The sequence below is a fragment of the Phyllopteryx taeniolatus genome, chromosome 9 (genome assembly GCF_024500385.1).
Source record: "Phyllopteryx taeniolatus isolate TA_2022b chromosome 9, UOR_Ptae_1.2, whole genome shotgun sequence".
Taxonomy (NCBI): Eukaryota; Metazoa; Chordata; class Actinopteri; order Syngnathiformes; family Syngnathidae; genus Phyllopteryx; species Phyllopteryx taeniolatus.
Window position 1 is genome coordinate 22,355,071 of NC_084510.1, and position 27,418 is coordinate 22,382,488.

Sequence of the window (27,418 nt, forward strand, 5' to 3'; positions counted from 1 at the left end):
CGTCCAACTTTCCAATTCTATGCTTCCAACTTTGTAGTGACAGTTTAGCCTTCTTCTGTTCTCAGTGCACAAAGCAAGGTACTGAAACGCATGCTTGGATGGGAGAATTTAATCTCGAAACCCATCAAACACTGACCTTACCTGCAGAAACCTCTCACAGATGTACTCCAATGTCTTCCCAGAAGAGTGGACGATGTTGTCGCCGCAAAAGCTAGAATGAACTCTCTATTTTACTTGTACTTCCTATAGATGTAAGGGGCAAGTGTCCCGATACTTGTGTCCACATCACGTATCTCTCTGGTGGTTTCCGTTCCAGATGCTGTCATTCAGAGTTTATTCTGATGTTGGGTTGCATCAGTCCCTCAAGCGGCGCAGAATGCGGCCACCTGGCTGAAAAGAGATGGCAGCATCACGGCCCCATCTTGGCTCACCGTACACGTCTTTTATCAGGCGCCACCTGTTCTGACCCTTGACTGGCTCCTTGTGAGCGCAGATGCAGAAAATGATGACGTCTCGGAGCAGACGTTTTGGGGGCGACTGTCAAAAGAGCCTGCCGAGGAGTCGTCACGCCACCTCTCAAGCAGGGAATAAATAAAACATTCCTACCTGAAAGGAACCTATATACATAATCCACTCATGATACTGTTTAGACTTGCTTGTCGTTCTACTTTACTTATTTTTCAAGAAGCGGTATTCCTGTTATGACTCTCTCTCCTTTCAGTTCTTGACTTTTATTGCAGCTGCACAGCTTAAACCAAAACCAAGAACCTAAAAGTAAATGTGTACCATTTCCATGTCCTTCTGCTCCAAGGTCCCTGACAATCACTCTCTCGCTATTTTCAACCATCCTCTTGTAGCTACTTAATGTTATCACTGACTTTACCGATTTCTCTTTTTTTTTGTTTTTATCTTGGGTCTTCATCGGCTCCTGAAAAAAGTAACAAGCAAAGTAAGGAGTAGAAAGTGCAGATATCTGTCTTCAAATACTGTAAATACTCAAGAGAAGTACAGAAAAGTCTATTTGGGTACAGTATCAGTGTTGGTCTTCTGTTTTTTTTTTTTTTACCACTGCTAATGAGGACACACACTTTAGAAAATTGGTGGATTACATTATCAGAGACCAAGACTTGCCCGAGACCAGAACTCACATAGACCAAGACAAGGCCAAGAATTATGGGAGTCGTGACCGAGTCAAGACCAAGACTAAGACAAGCTGAGACAGAGACAAGACCAAGACCGAAACATGCAGAGACCGTGGCAAGACCAAGACCATAAAAATCTATTTCCAAAACGATGACAAGGTTGAACATTTAAAGAGTATTCTCTATTTTATTGTAATTTTCTTTTAAATTCAGGCTACAAGTCTTTCAAAGCACAACAATGGAGATGGGACTGGCAGTGTCACAGAACTCACTGTTAGTGATGTTTGTGTTCATAACATTTCCTGCAACACTACTGTCATTATGGAGATGGTGGGGGGTTAATAAACACATTAATGAAAGGTATTTGTTGTTTTACCAAGCGCGTTTCCTTATTATCACATTAATGAAGTTGAAGATTAGTAGATTAGTGCTGGTCCTGACGGGAAATCCCAAATACGGCCAGTCCAAAACCGAGACAAGACCAAGACTTTTGGGAGTAGATTCCGAGACAAAACCTTTAAAATTTGGTCTCTAGATCAAGACCAGTGTCAATTGTTACAACACTTCAAAGGAAGTTTGACACCTTGGTTGTATTTGGGGGTGGAGCGAAGGTTAGCTCATTGCTGGTAGAAAGTGATTGGGAGTGTCATGGCCACGTGTGTATGTTCTTGCTTCATGTTCTGTGTTTCTGCCTGCTGGTGATGTCATTTTTCTCTTTGTCGACAGCCTTGCTTGGCTGACTGTTGGGCGGAGCCTCCAAGTCGCACCTGTTTGCAACCAGCCTTGGTTGGAATTTAGGTGTGACGCCAGTGCAAGAAGGCTGACTGTCTTGCTTGTTGCTTGTCCTCTTTTGTTATCTGTTTTTCTTTCCGAGTTGGTTACAGCAGTATTTAAGGTTTGTTTATTCATGTTAAGTTCTTTTGTGATTTTTAATTCCTGTTTTTCTATCTTGTGCCAATAGATTATTTCACGCTGCCTATACCCTCATTCCGCTGTGTCTCTTTTTGTTTGTATTGCTGTCCATGCGTTCTTGTTTTCGCTGCAACCTTTTGTCAATGTTGTTTTACATTTATCATTACCTTTATTTTGGTGTGTCACACTAGTGTGCTCTTCTGTTGAAAAAGAAAATCTGAGTTTGTTAATTTTTTTTCCATCTGCTGTGTGGTCCATTATTCGGCTGTTAGCCAACCATTACAACTGAGTAGTTCATTAAAAACGCAAGCTAACCAGCAACGGAGGTCTCGTTATTGCTTGTCAATCGACGACTGCAAGTTACCTTTTCTGGTTCAATGAATAGACAGCACATCAAAGTTTAGAGTGAGGGAGGGTCTCGCACAGGGCGCCATTCAATGTAGGACAGGCACAGGATGGATGGAAAAACGAAAGGTTTTGTAATTAAACAACCATTGACAATGTGGTTTATATTTACATATTTTTCATATTTACAAAGAATAAGCATTTTTATATTCATCATCCTTGGTTGTATGCTTAAATTCTGGAGTCTGCTGTAAAAAAACAAAAACAAATCAAAAGCTTTAAAGCTACACATAGAACATACAGTGATAAGTGTGGAAAATCTGTGTTTCCGGTAACCGTAGCTTATTTGTCATGTCTTTTATTTTTATTTTTTTTTAATGAAAAACAGGCAAAGAAAATGTAAAAGAAAGTCTCAACATTATGACAAAACGTAATGACATACAATCCAAGAGCTGTATTATTTGCTGTCTGCGGCCAGCTAAACATTGGAAATGAATTTGTTCTCAATTGACTTACCTGATTAAATGTAATATTCTGCCTTTACTAAGATAATGTTCACTTTTGTTTGAAGTATTAAACAATGTTGATTATTTTGGTAGTACTGTAGTATGTAGCAGTGTAGCACTGAATTGCATCACAAAGAGGACTGTGCAATATTTTGCTTAACTCGGTCGCTTACATGAGAGTCAAAAATCACTCTCACTAATGGCAGTATCAGTAATTACTCTATTTACACCTCAGTGTTTTCTGTGGTTACGATGATGGAGCAACACCGTAACATCAAATGAAATATTGACAATTTTGATTTGTTTGCTTTCAGAGGATCGATGTATGCTGTTTGTTCTCTGATGAATGTATCTGTGAAGCATGAGATTTATGGCAACATGAATTCTGCAGACATCCTCAACAGGCTTCAAGAGGCAGCCATACAACAATGTCAACAGCACCATCATTACTCTTTTCTTTTTTATTGCTTCTCACATTTATTTAATCGATTACGGACCCCCGCGTGGAAAGTCGTCCATGTTTCTCTCATGATCTTAGAATCACACAACATTATTTCCCACCGTCAACCATTAGCGCCACTGCACCAACATGCGATACCGCAGTGAAGGCGCTCGCAATGTGAGAGCACATCATTACTTTGATGAATGACATCATTTGCACAACAGTATGACTTAACTGTAAAAAAACATTCTGGTTCGCAGTGAGGGACGCATATGAGAAAAAAGAAATGCAATAAGAGACAGGATAGTGCTGCGGGAGTTACAGTTTCTTGTCTCAAGCTTCTATTTGTTTTGCTTGTTTGGGATTATTTGCATTATTACTTTTATTATTATGGGCCTTCTTAGGTGCATGCGAGTTCAGATGCAAACTTCAAGAAAAGTAACAAAAAAGAAGAAATGTGCCCAGACTTAAATCCGTCAGAGGAATTAGACAAATATTCAGTACAACCACTAGTAGCCTGACAACACAGTTCTTCTTTGCAACCTCTGCCCATAGGCTTATTGACCATTTCATGGTTTTCTTTTGGCATTAATTATGCATGCATTCCAGTATTGCACTGCAAATGTATCACACACATTTTTCATGCCTTTCTACACAACAAAATAAAATTGAATCAAGACATTCTTCGTCTTAGCTTTGTGCATCATTTCACACCAAAATGAAATTAAAAGGGACCAAGTAGTGGCGTGGATCAGGGCGAAGACACAGCACAGCGGGTTTGTAGTTATCTGTACATCTGATAATTAAGATTAAAAAACACTAGTATGCTCAAATCTTTATAGAGAAAGAGACAATAGTACTGTACCCCAAAATGTAGGCAAAAATACTTTATGCATGTAATACTAGGTTGTAAGAAATCAGCTTCAAATTGACTATGGCTCAGAGGGATGAGCAGATGGATGGATGGATGGATATATTCACATCTTCAATGAACCTAAATGCATGTTTTTGGAATGTGGGAGGAAGCCGGATTACCCTACCTCTACGCCACCGTGCTGCCCATGATACATTTCTGTTATTAATCATTTCCAACATAGCTTTGATTTTCATAAAATGATAATAGTCATAACCCTCCCATGATGGCAGGGGGGGTGCATGTTCACAGTCCGGCCCTGGGGGAGTATGGATAAAACATTTTGTGTCATCAAAGTTGCTCATCCATGCTCGCTTTTTGACGGCGAAGCAATGGAATATACTTAAATGGCATAGTCGGAAGCCGGATTTCAATTCAGTAGAGAAAGCTTTCGCTTACTAATGACATTAGCGAAGGCGCCACGCGTCACAAACAAGCAAAACAGTCGAAGTGCGGGAGCATCTCACAATGATGACGAGGAACAGCAGAGGACGAGGCAACAAAAGATAAAACTATTTGGGCAGAGTAATAATGGCAAAAAATAGCTTTTGATTGAATAATGTATGACATTGAGAATCAGATAAATTATATATAGTCATAGCCTGAATTGCATAATTGATGCACGTGGTCATATATTATGCACTAACTGTCAACATGTGAAATGTGTTTGAAAAAATAATACAAGTGTGATTCTCCAACCACTTAAGGGCAAAGAGGAAGGAGATGCCTGCGGGACAATGTCAGTGTCATGGCCGGACTCAGATGAATCATACATATTTCACCTTTTTTTTTTTTTTTTAACTTATTCTTTTTTTTTTTACTCAGCAACACAATTTAACTGTCAGAGAAAGTGTTAGGATGCCTTAAGGGCTTCAACTCCCAAAGGGTGAAAATCATTAGTATGTCAAATGGCACGGCACACAATACAATGGTCTCATGAACCTGTTGGGAAGCAGACAGCAGTCAGGGAGTGTAAACCAGTTGTCTCATGATCTCCATCATCTCGGTGAGTGACAAGGCAGACCAAGTTATTAGTTTAAAAAAAAAAAAAGGTTTACATTCTTGACCCCATACTAGCTACACACCTGCAATGGCCTTTTGCTTATTTGGGCATCGACTTGCAAACAGACTCACACCAGTGCATGGGAGAAAAAAAAACATTACCTACTTGGCGGTAGACACAGAAAATCTGAGGGAAGCATATTTTTAGATTTTGAATGTTTTTTTGCACATTTCAATTTACTGTCTGTATAATGAATCTTTTTCTTCTTCTCCCATAATTCTAGTTTGCACTGTACACATGTACTGTATTCTACTTATATATTACTCAAGATTATAGTCACAGCTATGGATGTCATTTATAAAACCTGCCAATATTCAGTGACAGTGGCTCATGAGGTTTTACAACCACAGGACATTTGGATTTGACTTTTCCAGAAAGCATTATTGGAATTAGATTTTTCTGGACTGATGATGATTGTAAAAAACAAAAATTTCAAAAACGTAACACCAGGATCGTCATGGCATGTACATGCTGTTCTTTACATTATTTTGTGATGTTATAGTAAGACTTAACATGCTTAAGGTCAGTGCTTCGCAGCTAATTCCATCCACTTAATGTGTTGCTGAATTTGGCTTGGTGAAGAAAAAGACCATTTAGAAGTTAGGAAATAGTCATACACCCCGTTGGGCTCAAAGAGCTAAGAATGAGGAGTTCAGGTTAATTGCACTTGATCAGTCAGATACACGTCTGTAGTATTGTCAAGCACGCTGTAGTGCTGCGTGCTCAGAGGCACCGCGAGGCTGGAGGATCCTGAGAGGATGCCCAGGAGGCGACGGGCACTTTGGAAAAGGTAGCCCATTCTGGAGAGGAAGCAGATGGCCTGCATTAAAAAGCAAAGGGCCCTTGTGACAGTCCTCAATAGCCCTGCAGAGAACTGGATAATTAAATGAGAAATTTAATCAAATTCATCAAATTAAATGTCCAGCTGGATAACTTTCCAAAGAACACCACCGACTGACTACACACTTACCTGAGGGACGGACTCTGGTGCGCGTACAATCCTCCAATCAGTACACCCTCGCACACGATGAGTGTAGGTGATGATTACTGCTAAAGTATTCCATTCACAGTTTTGCCAGCAGGAGGCAAAGGGGCATTAGTGTGCGACCATAGGAGAGTTATTTGCATAATGGGACCAGAGAGGAAGTGACTAAACGGTGGAGGATTGATTTCTGTTCTTGCATTTGTGGCACGACGGTGCAGTGCCCGGTGGCCGGCTGGTTAGAGCGTCTGCCTCACAGTTCTGAGGACCGGGGTTCAATCCCCGGCCCCGCCTGTGTGGAGTTTGCATGTTCTCTCCGTGTTTCCGTGGGTTTTCTCCAGTCACTCCGGTTTCCTCCCACCTCCCAAAAACATGCATGGTAGGTTAATTGACAACTGAGTGCGAATGGTTGTTTGTTTGTATGTGCCCTGTGATTGGCTGGCAACCAGTTCAGGGTGTATCCCGCCTCCTGTTCGATGATAGCTGGGATAGGCTCCAGCACGCCCGCGACCCGAGTGAGGAGAAGCGGCTCAGAAAATGGATGAATGAATGGATGGACGGTGCAATGCCCCACTAGATCCATCGAGGGGGCTTTTGTCTTTCTTTTTTTTTTTAAACATTCTTTATTGAGTTTTTTTTTTTACATAAGAAATAATGATTCAATAATTGTTACAATGGCCAGGAAGTAACCAAACAAACAGTAGCCCTCGGGCACCTAAACCTAGCAGACCAGTAAAAGTAAAAGAAGCATTACTAAATAAGACTATCTTTCTTTTCAATATTCGTATTGCTACTCTATGTGTACGTGTATAAATGAGGAAATGTGCACAGTAGTTTCACAAATAGTAGGGCACATTAGACAAACAATCATTCACCTCACCTTTCCACCGATGGTCAATTTGGAGTCTTCAATAAACCTAGTACCTACAGAAACCCAACGTAAGCACCTGGAGCTCATGCAAACTCATTAAATGTATTTAATATCCTGAATTTTTATAATAAATCACAAACTGGAAACCGGGAAACAATTTGGGGGCATGTCATCTATTCAATGGACGACTGCTGTTTGTAGAAATATGGTACTAGTGTATCATTTGGAGTAACATACTTAATTTTGTCTCATTTCTTGTTCTTCACTTCCTGTTTGCAATTTAAACAGCCAAGTGGCCTGTGGCTTGTCATTAAAAAAGGTCAAGGGGGCAAGTGTCACATGGCGATAAAAAGGTAATCGGAATTGTGTTCTTTAGTCTGTTCGATGAAAGTGAAACTTTATTGATAGTTTCATAATCAATCACTAATGCGTTGTCTATGCGAATGGACAATAATTTGGAATAAAAAGAAAACCATTATTAAAAAATAACTATTAGACAGTACATTTAGTTTCATGGTGTAAAGCCTGATTGGCGTTTTCCATATAAAACAGCACTAGATTTAAGGCTTCATTCTCCTACTCCATTTCATCCCATTTGATGCAACATTAAAAAGAGACAGCACAATCCTGTCAGATGATATGACAATTGAAGCGGCGCGTTGTGGAGCCTCGCAGGCAGGGGTCCTTTCTGGCATGGGCATTAATGAGCGACCGCACAATGCAGCATTACTGGGATAGGAGGCTACTAGTGCCAAAATAAAAACAAATTGCTGCGTGAAATGGTTTGCAGCGGCACGACCTGTCAATCACTGGCCCCCTTGTGGAGTCGGCCTCTGTAGAAGAGATGCAGGATGGTGATCGGGGGTCTTGGGGAACAATGGGAAATGTAAGTTTAACTCTTAGTAGGAATGGACAGACAAAAAAATGCAAGCGCCAGTTATGAAGACAGCTGTATTCTTATGACTATAGTAGAGAGAAGTACATTATTATAGAGTTGAAATCGTTAACCTTTCATGTAATTTTTATTAGTTTAGTGCTTTATGACCCATTGTAATGTTTCTTTCCCAGCCTATTGCTAATGTATTTATTATAAATTCATAATTCATTATAATGTGTAACTTGCCTCAGCATCACAAGCATCCATCACTCACTGTGTCGGCGTCAGAGCAAATCCGGTACGGGGGCATTATTTCAGTGCAAGGGGGGCACATTTTGCTGCTCAATAAACACATGGGCACATATAAATCTTTACAAACAGGTAAATTTGGATAAATTGAAAACATGGCTTAGCTTTAGAAGAGTTCTAAGTGTGGCCATTTTTCTAAATGCCACAGTATCCTTTCACTTGCTTGTGCATGTTCAGGTTACGTCCTTTAAATGCTAGCTGAACCAGCTGGGCCTTTTTTTCTTTTCTTTTACGGAGCATTGTGCGCCTGTGGTCTAAAAACGTGTTTCTCAGAGTGGAGAATGAATTCTCGCATATTGTCGTGGAGGTGCCAAATGTTAGGCCAAAGTTGAAAGCAGTCACTGGAAATGACATTCCACATGCAAATTAACAACACCGTTTTCCACTTGTTTTATGTCACTGTATATGGTTAAAATAGATTTACACATAGATAAAAAATATATATAGAGAGAGTTTGGCATCGGAAGGCGCACTGCAGGGGGGCGAAATGTAGTCACAAACTGTATGTGGCCAATGATGGATAATGAATCATACGAGTGGGCTTAACGTAACGGACACACACGTGTGTGTGTGTGCGTGTGTGTGTTGACTTCCAATGAAACCCTAAAATGGATGTCCTAACTGCTGTCCTAATCCTTAACAAAGAAAGAAAAAAAAACAAGAATGCTGGGAAACAAAGTCAAAATGATCGCAATACTGTTCCCTGAAGTTTTTTTTCCTGCCATTTATGCTTGTCTTTTTTAATCGTTTCTTTAATTATTTGACGTTGTTGTATTCTTATGTATCATTTTATTTATTTAAGATTTATTTTTTTTCATCAGTGCACATGTGTGTATTGTTGGAGTGGGTGCCAAAGGGGTGTGGATGGGTGGTGGTGGGGTTTGCACAGGGTGCCATTCACACTAGAACCGCCAATGCTCGCTGGCACAACCCAGCGTCTTAGCTCCAAGTCCCTTTTTTTTTTTTTTTTTTTTTGCATTCAACAAATCCGAGCACCGCCTCCCCTCCTTCCCTCCGACCCCCGCCAGCCAGGATGGGACCGGCAGCAGCCTGATCTCCATGCATGCATGACCGCTAGTCCACTTCCTGGATGGAAGAATGGAACAATTACAGCAGCAGTTTTTCTTCGTATTGTGCCTCGCTGCCAGCCGCGGATAAACACCGAGTGATCGCCACTTTAAATCAATATTATCGGACCACTTTCGCCCCCCCCCCCCCCCTCTCTCTCTCTCTCTCCTCTCTTGTGTAGTTAAAGACAGCCATTGATCGCCGCCTGACCCCCTTCCACTCTCTCCGGGAATGTGGCTCCGCGGAAGCCCGTCGTGGAGTCACAAGAGCCCCGCTTGGAAGTGTTTCCACGCAGCCGTGGCGTGTTATTCCTCGAAGCCGAAGGAGCCACAGCTTGGACCAAAGCGGACTATTTTGTAAAGGGGGGAATAAAAGACCGTTTCTTTTTTAAGCTTGCGTGGCCGCTACGTCAACTTCAACTTCAATTTTTTTAATTAATTTATTTTTTTTGTGTGGGGAGGAAAGGCTTCGCTCGCACGCGTGGGATTTTCTCCCCCACCCCCTATAACAAGCTAAAAGACTGAAAAAAAACCCATCCACAAACTTTGTCACCATCTCGCCATTGCTCTCCATGAGTAGTCTAACATGCAGAGGAGACGGGAACCGAATTGCTGGTGGATTGTATCCGTAATGCTTCTCCTAACCTTGGCCGAACACGGCGACTGTCATCCCGGTAAGTAGCGGCGGTTACTTTGCGGCACACAAGCTAGCTTTCGTCTTTCCGAGCTCCGTCTGAATTTCTCTCTATTTTTTTTTCTTCTTTTTTTTTCTTTTTTTAGTAACCATATCTCCACACGCGAGTCTCGCAATGTCGTCATGAATCCCGTTTAAAAAAAAAAAAAAAAGGTTGCGTTCAACACAACATCTCCTCATGCTTGTTTCGTTTTAGTGTGCACGTTCCTCATCATCCGGTAGCACAAGGGCGCAAAAAAACATACGTTACGCTAACATTATTACATGAACTGCGCCTTTTAGTAATAATAATAATAATAAAAAAAAAAAAAACTCTTTAGCCACCCTTAGACTTCTCCCAACATGCCAAAGTGTTATTATTAATGCAAACGATGACATGGTGTTACATTCTATACTTTTAAGACAGCTTTTGCATCGTCTTTCTTTTTGTTTGAAGCTAAACTTCGATTTAAACTGGCGTTTGTATGCTGGACAGCGAGCAGCTAGTATGAGACTGTGACTCATTTTCCACACACTGGACACTTTATTAGGTACACCCAGGAGCATTGTCTGGCTTTTGCAAAAAGGCAGGATACCAATTATGTGGAGCAGTCAGTAAGACACAATAATAAGCATTGTTGGCGAAACAGTTCTGACAGCGTCAATCAAAAAAAAAAAAAAACGGAAATCCAATAGTCCAATATTTCCTTGGTCGTTGTGATTTTGTTGTGATTAAGGATGCAACTGACAAGGTAGTGAGTGTCAAAATGCCCTCAATAATATAGTATACATTGAACTTACATTTCAGTGTGTGCAAACCAACCTGAATTCAATCCAGTGCAAGAGCTGTGGTTCCAGTCTGCAGTACAGTATTGTTAAATAAATACCTCTCTGACAGTGTCAGTCAGCACTGTGAGCAGTATTTATTAGCGTTTGCTGATTTCTGACAAATCTTGTTTGGATCTAATTGGATCATGTAGGGTCACTGACTGTGTAGCGGTTCACTCGGCTGACGTCTGTACAAGCAGTGTGGGTTCCATTCCCACTCTGTAATGTTCTATAGATGCAGTATTGTTAAATACCCCTTTGACAGCTTCAGATTTATTTTTTTGACAGATTTTATTTGGATCTTGTTCGATTATATAGGCTCACTGACGGTGTAGCGGTTCACTTGGCTGATGTCTGTGCAACCCTTATGATATTACTCCCCTATCATTTTTTTAGATTTCTTTTCCTGCTACTTAGAGAATCCTGCAGTTCCTTTTCCTCCAATTAGTAATATGCTTATGCTGAGCGGGGAAGGGACACCGCTGCCTGGCCAGAGTAGAGGTGTGTTTGAAGTGGAGATGATCAATGTATCCTGCAATTCACACTAGTTCTGTGAGCTAGACACAGGAGCTGAGCGATCGACCACTAAGAGTTGTCACAGTTTGGTCGGGTCGGGCCGGCCTTCGCCGGTCGGGTTCCTTCGATGTGGTCTTTTCAAAAAGCGGTCTTGTATTTCTTTTTTTATTCACTTTATTTACGGTTTAGCATGCGGACCTAACATGGCATCCGTATACAATATCTACTTGTATATCCACACATCTCTACCTTCTTCGGCACCTCTTATTTCTTCTTTATTTCTTATTGATGGGCTCCTTTTACATAGTGCCCCTAATGTTCAGACTGAGACACCACAGTCAGGTAAATCAAGGGCATCAGAAGAAGCTGACAAACATGTTCCTGAAACTCAACCTGTAAAACAGTTCATTTATTCACGTTTACTGGTTAAATGTTAGGCATACTTGTATGTTACTTGGACTTTGTTGTTTATTTACATTTTTTTCACTTTATTGCATTTATGGCCACTGGATATTTGTAGTTAATTTATTTTTATGAATCTATTAATCATTTTACTGTATTTTCCATCTAAACTAAGTGTTTTATATATAAATATATATAATATATAAAAATATATATAAAAGATACAATTCACATTTCATGTAATTTCAAGGAAAAATACTATATCGTGTATATTGTTATCGAGACATAAAATCTTGTCCGTATCGCACAACACTTTTCTAGGGTGTACCTCTCCTTCCACCTGAACATCAGCTGGGATAGACTCCAGCTCCCCGTGACCCTGAACATGATAAGCAGTACTGTATAGAAAATGGATGTATAGATTATGTAGATTCACTAATGTTATGGCACCAGCGGTTCTACTATTGTAGGGATGGGGAACATTTGCCTTATTGTGGCTAAAGTTTCTTTTATAAGGTCCTACAGCGGCCATAGTATATCTATGTCAGAAAAACTATGACGCAACAGTTGAACAAATGTTTGTAATTCTATGTTTTATTCACATTTGTGCACCATTTTTTTTGTAATTGCACGGCAGGCCAGATTAAATGCTTAAGGTTCCCCGCCCTTGTACAACAATGTGAGCTGGTGAAATGCTCCCCCATATTTGTGTCTTAGCAGTATATATGTAATTCTCAATAGCTGAGGGAAATCTTAATGTTGTCACCATTTGTGGACAAACACAGGATTTGAACAACATTGCACAACAGTTTCATTATCGTAATGGGCAGCCTCGTCTCAAGTGTTGATCAGAGGTCAGAAAACTGGCAGGTTTTAAAGCATTCATCCTTCCTCTGATGTTCCTTACCAGTTTTTTTTTGACAGCATTTCATAGAGACAGCAACCATCAAATTAGCAAGGATAATATAAAAGAAAACCAATTTTCATTGGTTTTCGGTCATTACTGACACATTTGTTCTTCCATGGCCCCTTCCCCATATTTATATGAAAGTTAAAAACAGCAGTGATGTATTCCAACAGACAAACAACATTTTCCAGTTGGAACATAATTCACAGAGTGTAATTATTTGTTGGTGTTGTCACTGTTTGGCCTAAAATACGCTCATTTATTTTTGTACCCAACTTTACCATCTCTGATCACTGTTCCTGGTCCACGCTTTGGAAAAAAAATAACTACTTGCATGCTGTTCTTTGATTTTTATCATCTACTGTTCACACTTGATCCATTCGTGTACTGTATTTTAAATACCGGTAGGGTTTATTTTCTTGTGTTTGTCTGGAAGAAAATGGGTTATTCTCTAGTTTATTTAATTTGCTTTCAGCCAAGGCAAGTGTAACACGAGGAAAATAGAGTTAGGTTAGCTAATGTACGTATGGGCTACACTTTCAGAGAAAAGAGTTGGTTAGGACCATTTGTTGCAAAAAAAAAAAAAAAAATGCAACCAGAGTGCTGACAAAGTGACCTAAGACTTCAGCTACCTCAAAGATCTTATTATCACAAAGGGTCCAGCTGTCACCATCACAAAACATTTATTCACTGTCCAGGCATTTTTTAAAACACATATTCCTATCCTTTAACTGTCATTAGTCTAAAAAGTTAAAATATGACGTAAGATGGAGATAAACACTGTGATGAACGATGGCAGGAATACTGTTTATGCTTGCTAAGCTCAGCGCACTTTGTGGTGTTGTGGCACAAAATGCCAAAGAAGCAAAACAAACTTTTTGAGTTCTTCCTATAGATGCTTACGGAGCTGAAGTCTCACATGATGTCATATGTATGTGTATTTTCCCCCAGTCGATACTGGTTGAATTCTGACTAGTACAAGTTTAAAAGCATGTTCCACTGTAAGTTTGAAGTCGATCAAGTGAAAATTAAAATGGGTGACGTTTTATAATACCCGTCGAAGGCCATCTGGTGTCCGAATCAAAAGGAATAGGGCTGTTGCTTTAAACAGGACAGTAAGCTCTGTGAGTGTGAAGACTGGGTGAGGATTGTGTTTATTTATTTTTTTATTTTAACACAATCCATCAGCTTGCCCGCAATGCCACTTCATCAAGAGCAGAGAGCTAAACATGCATATTCTGTTTCATCTCGCAACTCAGTGAGGACATAAGTGAATGATTGTACTTGTAGTGAACTGGAATAGCCTGAAATTAGTGCCACCCCCACAATTTATTATTCAGCCATATAATTAAAATCCTCAAATGTCATCCTTCACTGTTGCTAGCATTGGTGGAACGTTAAATGCAGTTCTATCCCAGATTGATGTTGTTGCTACTCGTGTGTGGCGCCAATTATCCTCCATATCAGTAGCAGTGATGCAACAGAAGACTGCTTCTGTCATAATCACACCCCTCTCTGCCCCCAATGCTCCCAAGTTCCCTGCTTCCGTGCCCTCAGCCTGCCATTTTATTGACTTGTCGCCTTACAAGCTGTGAACACAGCAGACTTATTTTATATTGCATACCTCAGTGGACCTCTGACACGCAGCAGAAAGGCTGACTGCTGGACGAATGAAAGTTCGCTGGTTGAAAAAGACAGTTGAACTGTACTCCGTTCACATAATATTGCTCAGCCAGCGTGGTGCGTGAGGCTTTTCTGTTCATTACCAACATATTTTTAATGTTTGAAAAGAGAATAAATTGAGAATTACATTTACCCATCACCGTTTGTTTTTCTGCAACGTTCTGAACGCTTGTCACCGAAGTAATGCTATGTGTCTGGTTTTAGCTGTCAATCAAGGCTATTCTTAACTCTAGTTGGTAGAATGTTAAATTGCGCCATTTAACATTGAGATTTAATCAATGCTATTGGGTCCGTTAACACTATATTTTCTTAACTTGCCTGCAGGTAGCAGCTGTTACGTCGGTTTACATTGCTCACGTGCTGTGTTCCACGCTCGAGTCCTCTTTGCTTTTTTGTGAATAAATCTTAAAGATTACAACAGCAAAATTAACTGGCAGATAAGCGCCTGCAGTAGGATTTTTCACATTTTAACATTTGTGGCCAACAAAATCAAACTTTGAGGTGACATTTACAGATAATACATGCATTAGGGATTGGCTGGTTACCGGTTTCAAGGTCTACCATGGTTTTAAAAAGTCATAACAGCTTAAACTATTCATCGGTGGTGTGAGCTTTGTTTTTTGTTTTTTTTTCCTTTTTGAGTTGTCAGTGCAGGCAAATTAAGTGACACAACGCCACTCCCTCCCATTGTTGGTGCGAGCACTCAGTGAGCCCAATGACTTTTCCCCTTGTCGAAAGTCGGCTGTTTAGGGAATTTTTCGGGTTCCGCGGTTTGGTAGAAGGAAATCAAAGATTATTTAAAAGAAAAACTTTGGTGTGAGACCTTTAACATATCTACAACTGGTGAAATAAATAGTACAGCCTTGCTACCGAGGCAAATAACTCGCTAACTAGCATGGCTAACATCACCACTGTGATGTTAGCCATGCTAGTACTTTTACCACTGTGCTATATTTTGATTTTATTGAGGGGGAAAAAAAAAATCAATTGTTTCTCTTTTTACATTTACCTATGGAGTGCAATGGAAAAAAGTTATTCAGCATAACATTTCAAAATAATACATTTCAGAGCTGTAATTGCAATTCTGTGAAACCGCAATATTTTTGGTCACGGTTATCATAACGTCTCCTCTATATTTTATATGCCGACTAGTCTATATTCAGGATGGGCAACAATGGAGCACTACTTGACTGCAACCAACAGGGCTGCTGATGTTTCTGTCTCAACTAGTTTGTGGTCTAAAGAAGAATAACACAAGGTGGGTGACAATAAATTGAGGCACATCTATGCTAGTCTGGTCAATGTGACTTAAGAGTTCAGACTATTTTAAGACTTTCTCCAAGTCAAAGTTAGGAATTTACTCCATAGTTGAATTCCGATGCCAAGTCTACATTAAGGACACGTTTTTCTCAGCTTGTAACGATGGTTAGCAGAATAAAACATGCTTCCGTAAAGCTCACCATGTCAACATATCATTGTGTGATACTACGCATGTTGAAAACTACATCATTCAGCAGTTTAATTGTGAATCCTCTGCACAAATATGAAATTTCCTTCTCATTTGTCCACCCATGCTTTTTAATAAAATGTATGGGGAATAGGTTCTTGTTATTAAAAAGTTGAGTCATCGCTTCTCTTCACAATAGAGTGAGTGGGCGAGTTGTGGGGTGAAAGACAGTTCTGGCGACCACTGGAGATACTTAATTGGATTGTATGTAGCACTTTTTGACATATTTTCACAGTTGAAACAGAAAATGCGAGAGAACAAAGAATCTGAGTAAAATAATGCAGTGGACGTGCCAGGTTGTCATCAATATCAGCGGTATAAATTATGTGTACTTATATTTCCAAATTGACTCATTTTATTTAACTATACACCCCCAGGTGAAGATGCCCGCTTTAAGCAAAAAAATAATATAAACCCCCCTCATATCATTCATGAGGTTTTGATTTGGTGCCTATAGTACATTTTTGATGTGCCGGTATGTATTTATGATCGAACAATGCTAACTAAAACCAGCAGACATTCCAACAGCTTCTTCTCTCTTGCCATTAAATTGCTAGAGACTAAGTGATTTTCTGTGACTTTGTGACAAAGTATGTTTTATGTGTCAATGTATTTACTATTAAAATGGCTGTCTATTGTCGTACTAAAGCGGCTCTAACTACCAAAGACACATTCCTTGTGTGTTTTTGCCATACTTTGCAATAAAGAGGATTCTGATTCTGATTCTGTTTTGCAGCTGCATAGTTAATAACTCCTTCTGGAATTTCTCTGGATAATTGGTCCAATATGTACAATGTAGGACGGCACATATTGCTGCCTCATGATGATAAAAATGGCATTAGTACCATATGCTACAAGTCTGCATCTAGACTCAGCATTTTGTGTGGTGTCTCTCGACCAGCTGCCTGTACCACTCACTAAATGGTCAATTGGGAGAAACATTGCAACTTTGAGCAATTTTTACTTACACACATAATTTAGTTTGCTTATTTCTTTGCAATGACCAATACAGCTGGTCCATTAAATGGAATAAACCTATGGCGGGTGTCTGGACTCTCATGGTAGAAAGTATAATAATGCTAGGTTGAGATGTTCATGTTTATAGACTGTGAAAGAAATTGACAATGCTACTTCCTGAAAGTATTAGTTCAGGTTTTGTGCTCAGTCATGAGCAACAGCTAGAAGCGTGCTTAGTGCTTGCTTTACAAAAAAAAAAAAAAAACTGCATACCAGATTTCCTCGCACAGTGACCTCCACTGTAATACACATGTCTCAGTCAATATCCTGTTTCGTCCACTTGAAACAAATTAGCACCTCTCTCCAATTAGACCCTTCTGATGCTCCTTCCTGCACTTAGCCATTAATGAGTTAACTGCTCTGTTGCTCACCAAAAAAGCAGCACCCACCAAACACACGCAGACATTCACTTCCCCTGGGGTGTTGGTGTCTTTTAAATTTAACATTCCAGTCTCCTCTGTGCTTCATTCTAGTGCTGTATACATGTATTGTTTATGTTCTTGGATGGAAGCTACACACTTTGAGATTAGTTCCGCCTAGTCTGCCTCTACCCAGCCTGCAGGTTAGCCTAGTCATAATGTGTTTGTGTTTTTGTGTGTGTGTGTGTGTGTGTGTGTGTGTGTGTGTGGGGCGGGGGGACAACAACAACAACAAAAACATCATCTACAGTACCAGTAAAAAATGGTGTGCCTAGATTTTTGCCTGGTCCTGTACGGGTACAGTGCTTAATACATTTATTAAACCACCTGTCCAAAAAACGGGACATCCAACATCATGAAGTGCTGTAATGCGGGCTCTTTTATTTTCAATGAATTTTCAATTAATTAATAAGTAATAATGCACTTTATTCTGCTCAATTTTGTTGTAAAACAATGCATTTTTAAATTAATGGATCATAATAAAAAATATATTTTAGCATAAAAATATCATTTTGGTTTAGGGTCTGCCTCATACTGGCTTATTAACCTTTACAGAAACTATTGGATTCATTTTGGGCAGCTGTGACATAAAGCTTCCACTGAGTGGTGGTCTCATAAATTTGTTACGTACCATGTATATCAAATTTAATATGATTAGAAATGACCTTGTCCTCGCTGGTAAATATAACCACTATAATGTTAGTAAACATGGTATTTCATACTATCACATTTTGAGTTTTTAAACCAGTTTTTCAGTTTGGACTAATCCTTTGTTTTCACCATAAACTCTGCGTTTCATCTTCATACAGTGCAAATACAAATTTAGCTGTTTCTGTTTTTCAGTGTGTGACTGTCAGAAAAATCTGGCTGCCGTTGATAATAGGAATCGATAAGCTTGGAGGCACACAAGTCCGGTTAGATCGGACAAATTGGGAGTGTTGCTCAATTCCCATCCACATAGCACATCGGCTTAATGGATAAAAAAAAAAAGAGAGAGGCATTGTAGAAATATGCCAGAGGCCACTAGATTTGATCAAAATCAAATTGGCTTGCATGGCAGTGCACTATTTCTTGCCTAATGTGACAAATGGCCAGAATGGCCAGTGGACATAAGTGTGGGGAGTTTGCCATGTCTGGTAAAGTGGCACATCAGAGTAGTTTAATTAAAAAATAAAATGCAAATTTTGTGTAATGTAAGTAGCTGTACATCAATAGTGTTTTTTGATGTCATTGTTTAACTTGCTGAAAACCCGAGGCAATCTGTGTTGTGAATCTCACGCACTGTTTTAGCCAAGACACTCTGCTGGTCACAGTAGCTTTTTAATCAATTAGAAATGACTCACAGCCACTTCACTCCAAATCATTTCGTCTGTCCTAGCCACGAGACAAAGAGAGAGAGAGAGTAAGAGAGAGAGAGATGCACACATACGATCTGGATTGGAAAAGGCTGCTCTAAAACAAGGGGAAAACACTGCTGAGGAATCAAATGCACTTATTTCCTGTGCTTCTTGACAAACGTGATGAATGTCCAAGCTGTGAGGCAGTGTCACTAAAGGACATACATATACTGCTGCACTCAAGGACTTGGCCATATCAATAAATGTCTGTGTCCTTCAGTCCCCACATCCTCTTTCCCCTTAAACAATCTTGCTGTGATGCGATACTGTGTCAGCTTTGCTTACAGCTGAACTGTCAGTCAGTGTTGCCCCATGGAGAGTGGAAACAATGGAACCTTCAGGCTCCTTCTTCTTGCATTGTGTTGTTGTGCATCAGCAGAGCATGTGTTTGCTTTGTGCTCATTGTTGTTTTCTTTCTTTCAGGCTACATTCTCAGTAGCCTAACAGTAGACGTCCCTTTCCATGAGGCTAATTTCTCCTGTCGTGGACAGTGGAATTAGAACTACAGTCCCTAAATGTATTCGACTAGGTCAGAAGTGTCAAACTCATTTTTGGCGCGGGCTACATGGTGGTTATGGTTTCGCTCAGAGAACCAGTATGACTGTGAAACCATATCAATGTATAACCACTTCATCAAATTTACATATACACAACAAATTGATGGATAACTAGTTTTGAAATCAGAAGTTAAGAACAAGGAAAATTGTGCAACTATTGTTGAATTCATTTTCAATAGGGGTTTAGTCAAAAAAATGCTAGCCCTATCGTAGCATTATTAAAAGTAAAGACAATTTTCAATGGTGGTAGGCTACAGATTTTAGGAAGAAATAGTAGACCAAGGGTGTTAAAATCATTTTTATTTTGGGCCACATCATGGTTATGGATGGTTATTACTTTGATTTTTGTACAGATTTTCAACCGTTATACATTGATATCAGAAGTCATTGGAAAATAGTGACAGCCAAATATTTAAGTACTGTATACATTCAATTTATCTTAAGAAGGGATTAAAAATGCTGTCAAAAATGATTTTTATAATACCTTTATATATGTATTTTAAAAATTTATACAGATTTTCTGCCAAAATTAATGGAAGAAATCTTTCATTCATTCATCTTCCGTTCCGCTTATCCTCACTAGGGTCGCGGGCATGCTGGAGCCTATCCCAGAAATCTTAGGGCAAGAGGTTGGGTACACCCCGAACTGGCACGGTGAACGACTGGTTAGAGTGTCTGCCTCACAGTTCTGAGGACTGGGGTTCAATCCCGGCCCCGCCTGTGTGGAGTTTGCATGTTCTCCCCATGCCTGCGTGGGTTTTCTCCAGGCACTCCGGTTTCCTCCCACGTCCCAAAAACATGCATTGATTGAAGACTCTAAATTGCCCGTAGGTGTGAATGTGTGTGCGAATGGAAGAAAGCCATTTAGCAAAAAAGATGAAATAGACTTTATTTGCTTTCATGGAACACATAACATAATGTGGCAGACTGGATCTGGACCCCAGGCCTTCAGTTTGACACTTTTTGGACAAAGCTTGTGTTTGATTAATCGGATTTTAACCTTTGCTTGAATTAGATTGTTATGAGCAGCTGTAGAAAATGTTGAAAACACACTTTTTCACTCATTAAGTTGAGTTGGGATGAATTTAATTTACTGCAAGTTGCAAATTTTCATACCACTGTTTTGATTAAACTAAACAAAAATGATACTTCTGCATCAGGACATACAGCTGTTGTATTTACAGAATACAAAATGAACTTGAAAATTATGCCTCACAGTTGTTAATCCTCAGATCTTTTGGCTTTCACTGTTATCCTGCCAAGAAGCAACAAACAAATACATAAAACATGCTAAAGCAGCTTCTGAGTTTGAGGCAAAAAGCATTTTTAACGTGCTCATGCTGCAACATTTACTCCACATTTATCCTGTACTTGGAAAAACAGAAGTGAAGTCGCACTAACACCTGGCTATTGTCTTTGGGGAGAAGTCACTCTGCAGTAGTCACAGCTGGCTTTTCATCATCTGCAGCTCTGATTGTCAGGGATCGAAACTTAACACACCCGTGCACTGCGGTTGCACTTAAAACACATCCAGTATGTTCATTTTAAAAATCAACACCCATGCATACAGTCTATGTAGACTCCAAACAGAAGGCTGTGCATATGGAATAAAAACAAAGGCATGGTAGCTAGCAGTTAGGAGTGGCGCAGGTCCACCGAGAGCGAGGACCAGTGGGAGCTCAAGTTTGAAAATGACTGTTTACTCATACAGGCACAGGTTATTTAAATGTAACTGTGATTCTATTTGAACTGTGAGTCAAAACTGATAATTTGGTGACGTGCATGGTGTGCATTTGAATGTATGTTATGGTAAAATTACAGAGTTGATTTATTTTATTGTTGTAAAATCAGCCTTTGCAAGATTTTGTGGAACTCTTTTCTTTGTGTGTGGACCGTTAGGTGAGATCTTACACTACGTACTGTACGTATAAAACTGGTTTTCAGGAGGAACCCCAACATCGGATACATTTACATGACAATAGCACTGCAAAAACAAAAAGGTATTTTTATTTGGGTTTTGAAATGACTATACATCTTTATAGCACTATTGGCATGCCATGGGAGCTTGCAAATCGATTGATTTAAAAAATAAAAATCTGGTGGACATGCGTTGACATCACATAGTTTGATTGTTTTAGCCTGCAAAGCTATTTCAGACATTGTGGAAGAATGTTAAATTCATGGCCATACACCATAATGCCTTTATGACCTAAAAGTGATCAGTAAAAAAAAAAAAGTCGAGGTAATTCAGAGGCTTAAATCAGCTTGACAGATAACTGCGCTTTTCAGTCATTCTCCTTGGTCAGTGCTAAATCCTTTTTTAAATAAGTACATTTACTGCATATGTTGTATTGTTGTTTTTTCCCCTTCAGAAGCACACATGCATAGGTTCTTTCTTCGCTATTACAAAGAGACTGTTTGTTTCTCCCACATGCTTCTGCTCTCTCTGAGAGCCAAAAGAAGGCAGTAAAGAGACAATAGGAAGGGGGTCATTGTTATTTAACCATGCTTTGACGGAGCAATCAAAGAACTCTTAAGTGACGTCGAGCACTGTACGGCAGTGGAGCTTTGTGATTGCTTGATGTAAAATGGTGCGGCTACAGAAGAAATCTGGTGCGAGTTAATTTCAGATGATTTCAAGAGTGGAGGGAAATGTGCTGACTTGGATGGTTTTAGGAGGGAGTTTAAAGACTGCCCTATCGATCCTGTTGGCGTGTTCCCCCTTGGGGAATGCAAATGTTTCACTTCCTTTACACACATTCAAACACTCCTTGTAGGAGAACCTTAATTATCTAGAGATTTGAATACCATGGCCTTTCCCTTTGGCAATTTAATTTTCCAGAAACAAATAGTTTCACACTTGCTGCGCAATGACCACCCTTCCATTTTTAAGCTGGTGTGACAAGAGATCGTGTGACACCAGTCTCAGCTGTTGATTTAGTTAATTGTCAAGAAAAATCCTGATCCCTAGGTATTTTTTATTCTTTTTTTTAAACAAATGTCATTGCAATACCTGGGAGTTCGCTCATCTGTCAAACACTATTTCACACTGAAGCTGTGACAGCTGCCTGCATGTTATTGTCACAGCCAATTTAAACTCCAACCCAAGTGTTTACCAGAGCGAGGAGACCTATCCCCAGGTAACAGCTAATCACTCAGGGATTCAACACATCATCTGTCCCACGCTTAATAGTCGGCATGGAACAGGCTTTAGAAGGCAGCAGCTCTTCCTGAACATCCACACAGCTCCCAAGACAACTCAATGTTATGGATGATTGGCCCAATTAAAAGGTTTTGGTTGAATTGATGACACTGGTGACACCATAGTGCCATCCAGACAAAATGAGACAATCATTTAGCATAGCTGCTACTTTGAGATAAAGTGTATTTTTGTGTAATTGTAGTGTGAATAGCAAAAGTCACAACAGGCACAAACATATGGAAATACTGTGCTCACTATGTGACCTGTTATTCCTCGTGTCTAAAGATAAAACTGTTTCTACAGAAAGGAGCCAGTCTTGTTGAGTCTTGTATTGCAAGTGTGACTTCAGCTTTTGTCCGTGATCAGTTAATGGCTTTATAAATGGAAAAATAGGAGTTTACAATCAAAGCACCCAGAATGTTTTTCATTTGACAGTTGATTATTTGTGAACATTCTGAGGGACAGTCACACAATCAAAACTCTTGCCACTTGCCAATCCACCCATCTCAACTCAAAGTTAGCTTTACTCTGTACCCGCCCACTTTGCATTGCCTGTCACTGTTGTGGTCACCCTGCATTGTAATTCCGTTTCCCTATAACATCCTTCAAAACTGCTTTTGTTTTTGGGTCCGTAAGCATATTTTGTGTATACTTTATGAATGCTGTCTACAGTGTATGTTGACCAAAGTAGAACTGTAGATCAACAGATTACAGCAAATGGAAATGACAGTAGATTCCTTGCTGATGCTGCTAATACTAAAACAAATACTGTACATACATCCCTAGAAAATGGAAAAAGCCAGAAAGCAATAAACAGGATAAAACGAGTTTTGGGTTAAATCCCTGTCACTCATATTTGATAGCAAAGGTGAGGTATTAAAAATGACTCGTTATATGAAATGAAATGACTTTTTTCCCTTTTCATCCCATACCCAAGGTAAACATTTCCAAGTACAGAAAATGTATATTAAAAAAAAAAAAAAAAAAAAAAAGCCGGCTTGTGGAGGCTTCAGAAGAAATTACACAAATATTTAAAACGTGAATAATTACCAAGCATTTTGCAGAAAATGGCTCAAAGGATTTTTGGGGAATTTTTTTTTGGTTTGGTGTGAGCTTGCACATTACCACACATAGAAAAGAGCTTCGGTGAAGTTGAGTGGGAGGGCTGGTGGGCAAATAAATAACAGCCACTGTGGCTAACTTTTGTTTCGGCTGAGGAACCTTTTGAAAAACAGTCCACAGCATCTCTAAAAGGTCACAACTGCTTTTGCCTTTTGAGCCTTTATTGCAGAAGTAGAACTGGATGTTAAGACTGGTTGCGTTGATCATAAGAGAATTAGACATTTTGTTTTTTTAATTTTAGTACAAATACATTAAAGGAGCCTTTGTTAACACCCCCTCATAACCCCTTTGACATTCTGCTTTTTTGTGGTGTTGCATGACTGGAATAATTTGCAGCATTGCTCAGATGAATGGTGTTCATCAGCATGCACTAGTTTCAGGGGTGTCAAACTCAATCGCACAGATGGCTAAAACCCGAAACAAACTTTGGGTTGCAGGCCGAACGCGATAAACATTTTAGAAAGGACTAAAACTAAACTTTTTTTTAACATAAATATGATTGAAAAAAAGACAGGAAACATTATTACAAAATAAATCAACTTGAATTTAAAATGACTAATATTTTTGCTCTGCATAAAAATATCTCAAAATTATGCAAATTCAAAACATGAACATGATGCAAACAGAAACATGAAAATATAAATAAAGATTGTGCTTTTCAGCAGAAGTTAAAATAAAGAAATTGCAAATTTCTTTGCTCTTATTCCATTTTATCATGGCAGGATACTCAGCATGTTAGATTCTCGAGAATGGACTGCAAGCGTTCATCAGTGAGGTGACTCCGATGTGATGTTTTGTCAATTTTCATCACAGAGAGCAACTGCTTACATGTGTACGGGCAACCAAAGGTACACCACGTTCGAGCCGTATGTAGACAGAGCTACGGATGTCTGCGGGTAGCCTATCATTCAGTTAGGCAATTATGGTGTTACGGGATTTATAGTTTGTGTGTCATTGGCGCTTCACATCGCACATTAAAATTAATTGTGCCTTGTTAGATAGTCGGAGAAGGAGGTGTTTCCCAGCATGCTCTGCTGTATTTACAATTAGCACTTTTGATTGTTATCATGCCTCTTTAATGTGTTCCTGTCACAAAAAGTATGGATACTGAAATGATGACCACGTCTCATTTTACTCACGAATGTATTTTCTCTGTGTGAAATCTGGGCCTGTTCAATTGAATACAAAGCTGATCTTCTACTTGGCAAGAAACCATGACTTTTTCCGTTGTATGAATGGCAACAGGTGGTTAGATGGGTTTATTGTACCTTCTGTCATCTAATTGAAGAGCATTTAATTGTTCTGCCTGTCGGTCACCATACGTTGTTGGCATAGATAGATTAACAGAGATATTTATAATTAATAATTCATCTTTATTCACTCAAATTAGCTGAGTGGGTTGATTCTATGCCATTTAGCAAATGGTTCTGCGGGTCACAGGTAATTGGATATTGGGCCGGGCGTTTTGACACATCTGGTCTACACACTATATTGTCTGGTTGTCTGTTGAATCTATCAAAAAAGGGATTGACTGTCAAGAGGTTAGCAGCCATCAAAATACTTTGTCTGCTTTGTTTTCCTTGTCCAGAAAATATGACAACCAAATTAGATACATAATATAGGTGAATTGTATTAAAAATAAATAAATAAATCAATAAATAAATAGTGGCCTCCACAAGAGATGCTGTGCCCCCAACAATAAGATATGTCTCCTTTCTTCCCCTTAGGAAATGAAAATTACATTATTACCTCTGCTATGACATTTGATCAGAATCATCTTTATTTGGCAAGTATGTCCAAAAAACCGCTCTAGTACAACAACAGACAGTCAATTGACAGAGAACCACCACATGTTGTGGTAGACATCATTAACACATCATGACATCTGTAAAGTGAACTTTACGGTGGAATTTAAAGTGAGTGGGTTGTTTTTTTTACACAAAAGCATTCCGGAGCTAAACCATGCTGGACAAGCACAACCGACTACTACGCTGAAAAAATACCCTTCAGTGAGTGACAGTGCTCGAAATACAAGATATAATATATTATCATATATTTATTATAACACGTTATATTTTAATATGTATTATTCTCCTCAACATTTTTATTTTTCTGGTAGAGATACCTAGCTATACAGTATATGATTACCTGTAACAAAAAAAAAAAAAAAAACTGGTACAATGTGTAACTGTATAAATATGACCCTGGCCAGTATTTGGGGAATAACAAGAGGAAAACTTAACATTTTGTCTGTACAAATGGTAAGGAGATGGGAGAGCAGTTCATATAGAGTATCAATCAGTTATTTAGAAAGTATTGGTGGTTGTAGAAAAGAATTCATTCCGCTTGTAACATTTCCAGGCTGTGGCATTCAAAGGAAAGGAATGCATGCAGGCTCACCGTGACCTTCAAGTAAAACACAAACACACTGAAAGGAATCATAATGTGTGGTATGACACGTCAACTTTGCATTGCATTGTTGATCGTTGACTCAGTCAGCTCGGATATCAATGTAATACCTCCTTTCCCCTCACATCTTTTGTGATTTATGTTTACAATGTAACTTTCTTGTTAGTTAAGCCGAAGCAAATAAAGCATATACAATCCAGTCCTAATACTGAACAGTGTACAATTACGTGGCTGGAGTATCACATTGCTTGCTGTGGTTTAATTTATCATTTCTAAATACAGCCTTCAAGTATTGATCAGAGGGCAGCATCAAAGAGCATTTAAAGAGGAAGCAAAGAGTTCTGACTACTTGTATGGCCCTAGGCGGAAGATGAAGCATGAAGATCCTGTTTGGAAGTGATGCATGCAAAGAAGTCCTAGAGCATCCATTATTATTTATGGCTAACACTGAATCATTGGGCCAGTGAGCTTCAGGTTAGATATATTTATGCACATTTATTTGATTGATTGATTTTTTATTTTTTTTGCCACATCTTGGCGCGTGCTAAAACTAAAGGTGTCGACGATAACCTGATGTTACAAAGCTTTTTAGATGCTTCTTGAATTAATAAATTTGTATGCATGCATGCTTCACCTTGCATACCAAGAGAAATGTATGCGTTTTAAACGGTATAATGGTCTCAACACCGACACAACACAAGCGTGGAGGTGATGCTGCTGACGTGCCGGTGGTACCCGTCCGTCTGCTCCGGTTAGCTGGTGGCGAGTGCCTTTTATCATGCCATATGAATCCCTGCGATGACTCAGTGGGAGATATTCCAGCGACCAGAAATTTCAAGTGGATATATTTTAGTGACTCAAACATGTAGGGATGTAGGCATGAGAAAGATGTTTGAGAGCAGAGAGAGGCTTGATTTTTCACAATTTTTAAACTTCGTTTTACATACTAAAATACTACAAATCTGTGAGGGTTGTTAATAACACTCTTCCCTGTGGTGTGACAAATTTAGAAAACCTTTATTTTCACTTTATCTATATGTGTATGTATGTGAATCACAAATGAACTTGAAGTCAGAAAGAGTAAGATTTATACAGTATCTAACAAGTAAATCTGAAGGCGTAAATGACTACCAGATGTGGGTAAAATTTTTTGGATCCAATAACCATTGTGTTCAGAGGAATGACCTTGTGAGTGTGTGCTACTTCAGTAATCCAATGACTGTAACAGAAATTGACAATATGATGCAGTGGAGTTCTACCCGGTTGTAAAATACCTCTCTGGCTCTGTCAATCAATTATTATTTTTGTAAAGGCAGAATTGTTGATACAGCTCTTCTAATGGATCTGAAT

General features: G+C 39.3%; 1 protein-coding gene across 2 annotated transcripts in view; it reads left to right on the top strand.

The window, feature by feature from the left end:
- Nucleotides 1-9,363: 9,363 nt before the first annotated feature.
- Nucleotides 9,364-27,418, top strand: part of ca16b (carbonic anhydrase XVI b) — a 110,862-nt gene continuing 92,807 nt past the window's right edge. For both annotated transcript variants that reach the window (XM_061784951.1, XM_061784952.1), the window contains exon 1: nucleotides 9,364-10,103. In XM_061784951.1, coding sequence (XP_061640935.1) covers nucleotides 10,016-10,103 — 88 coding nt within the window. In that variant the 5' untranslated portion in view covers nucleotides 9,364-10,015. The remainder of the gene's footprint in view (nucleotides 10,104-27,418) is intronic.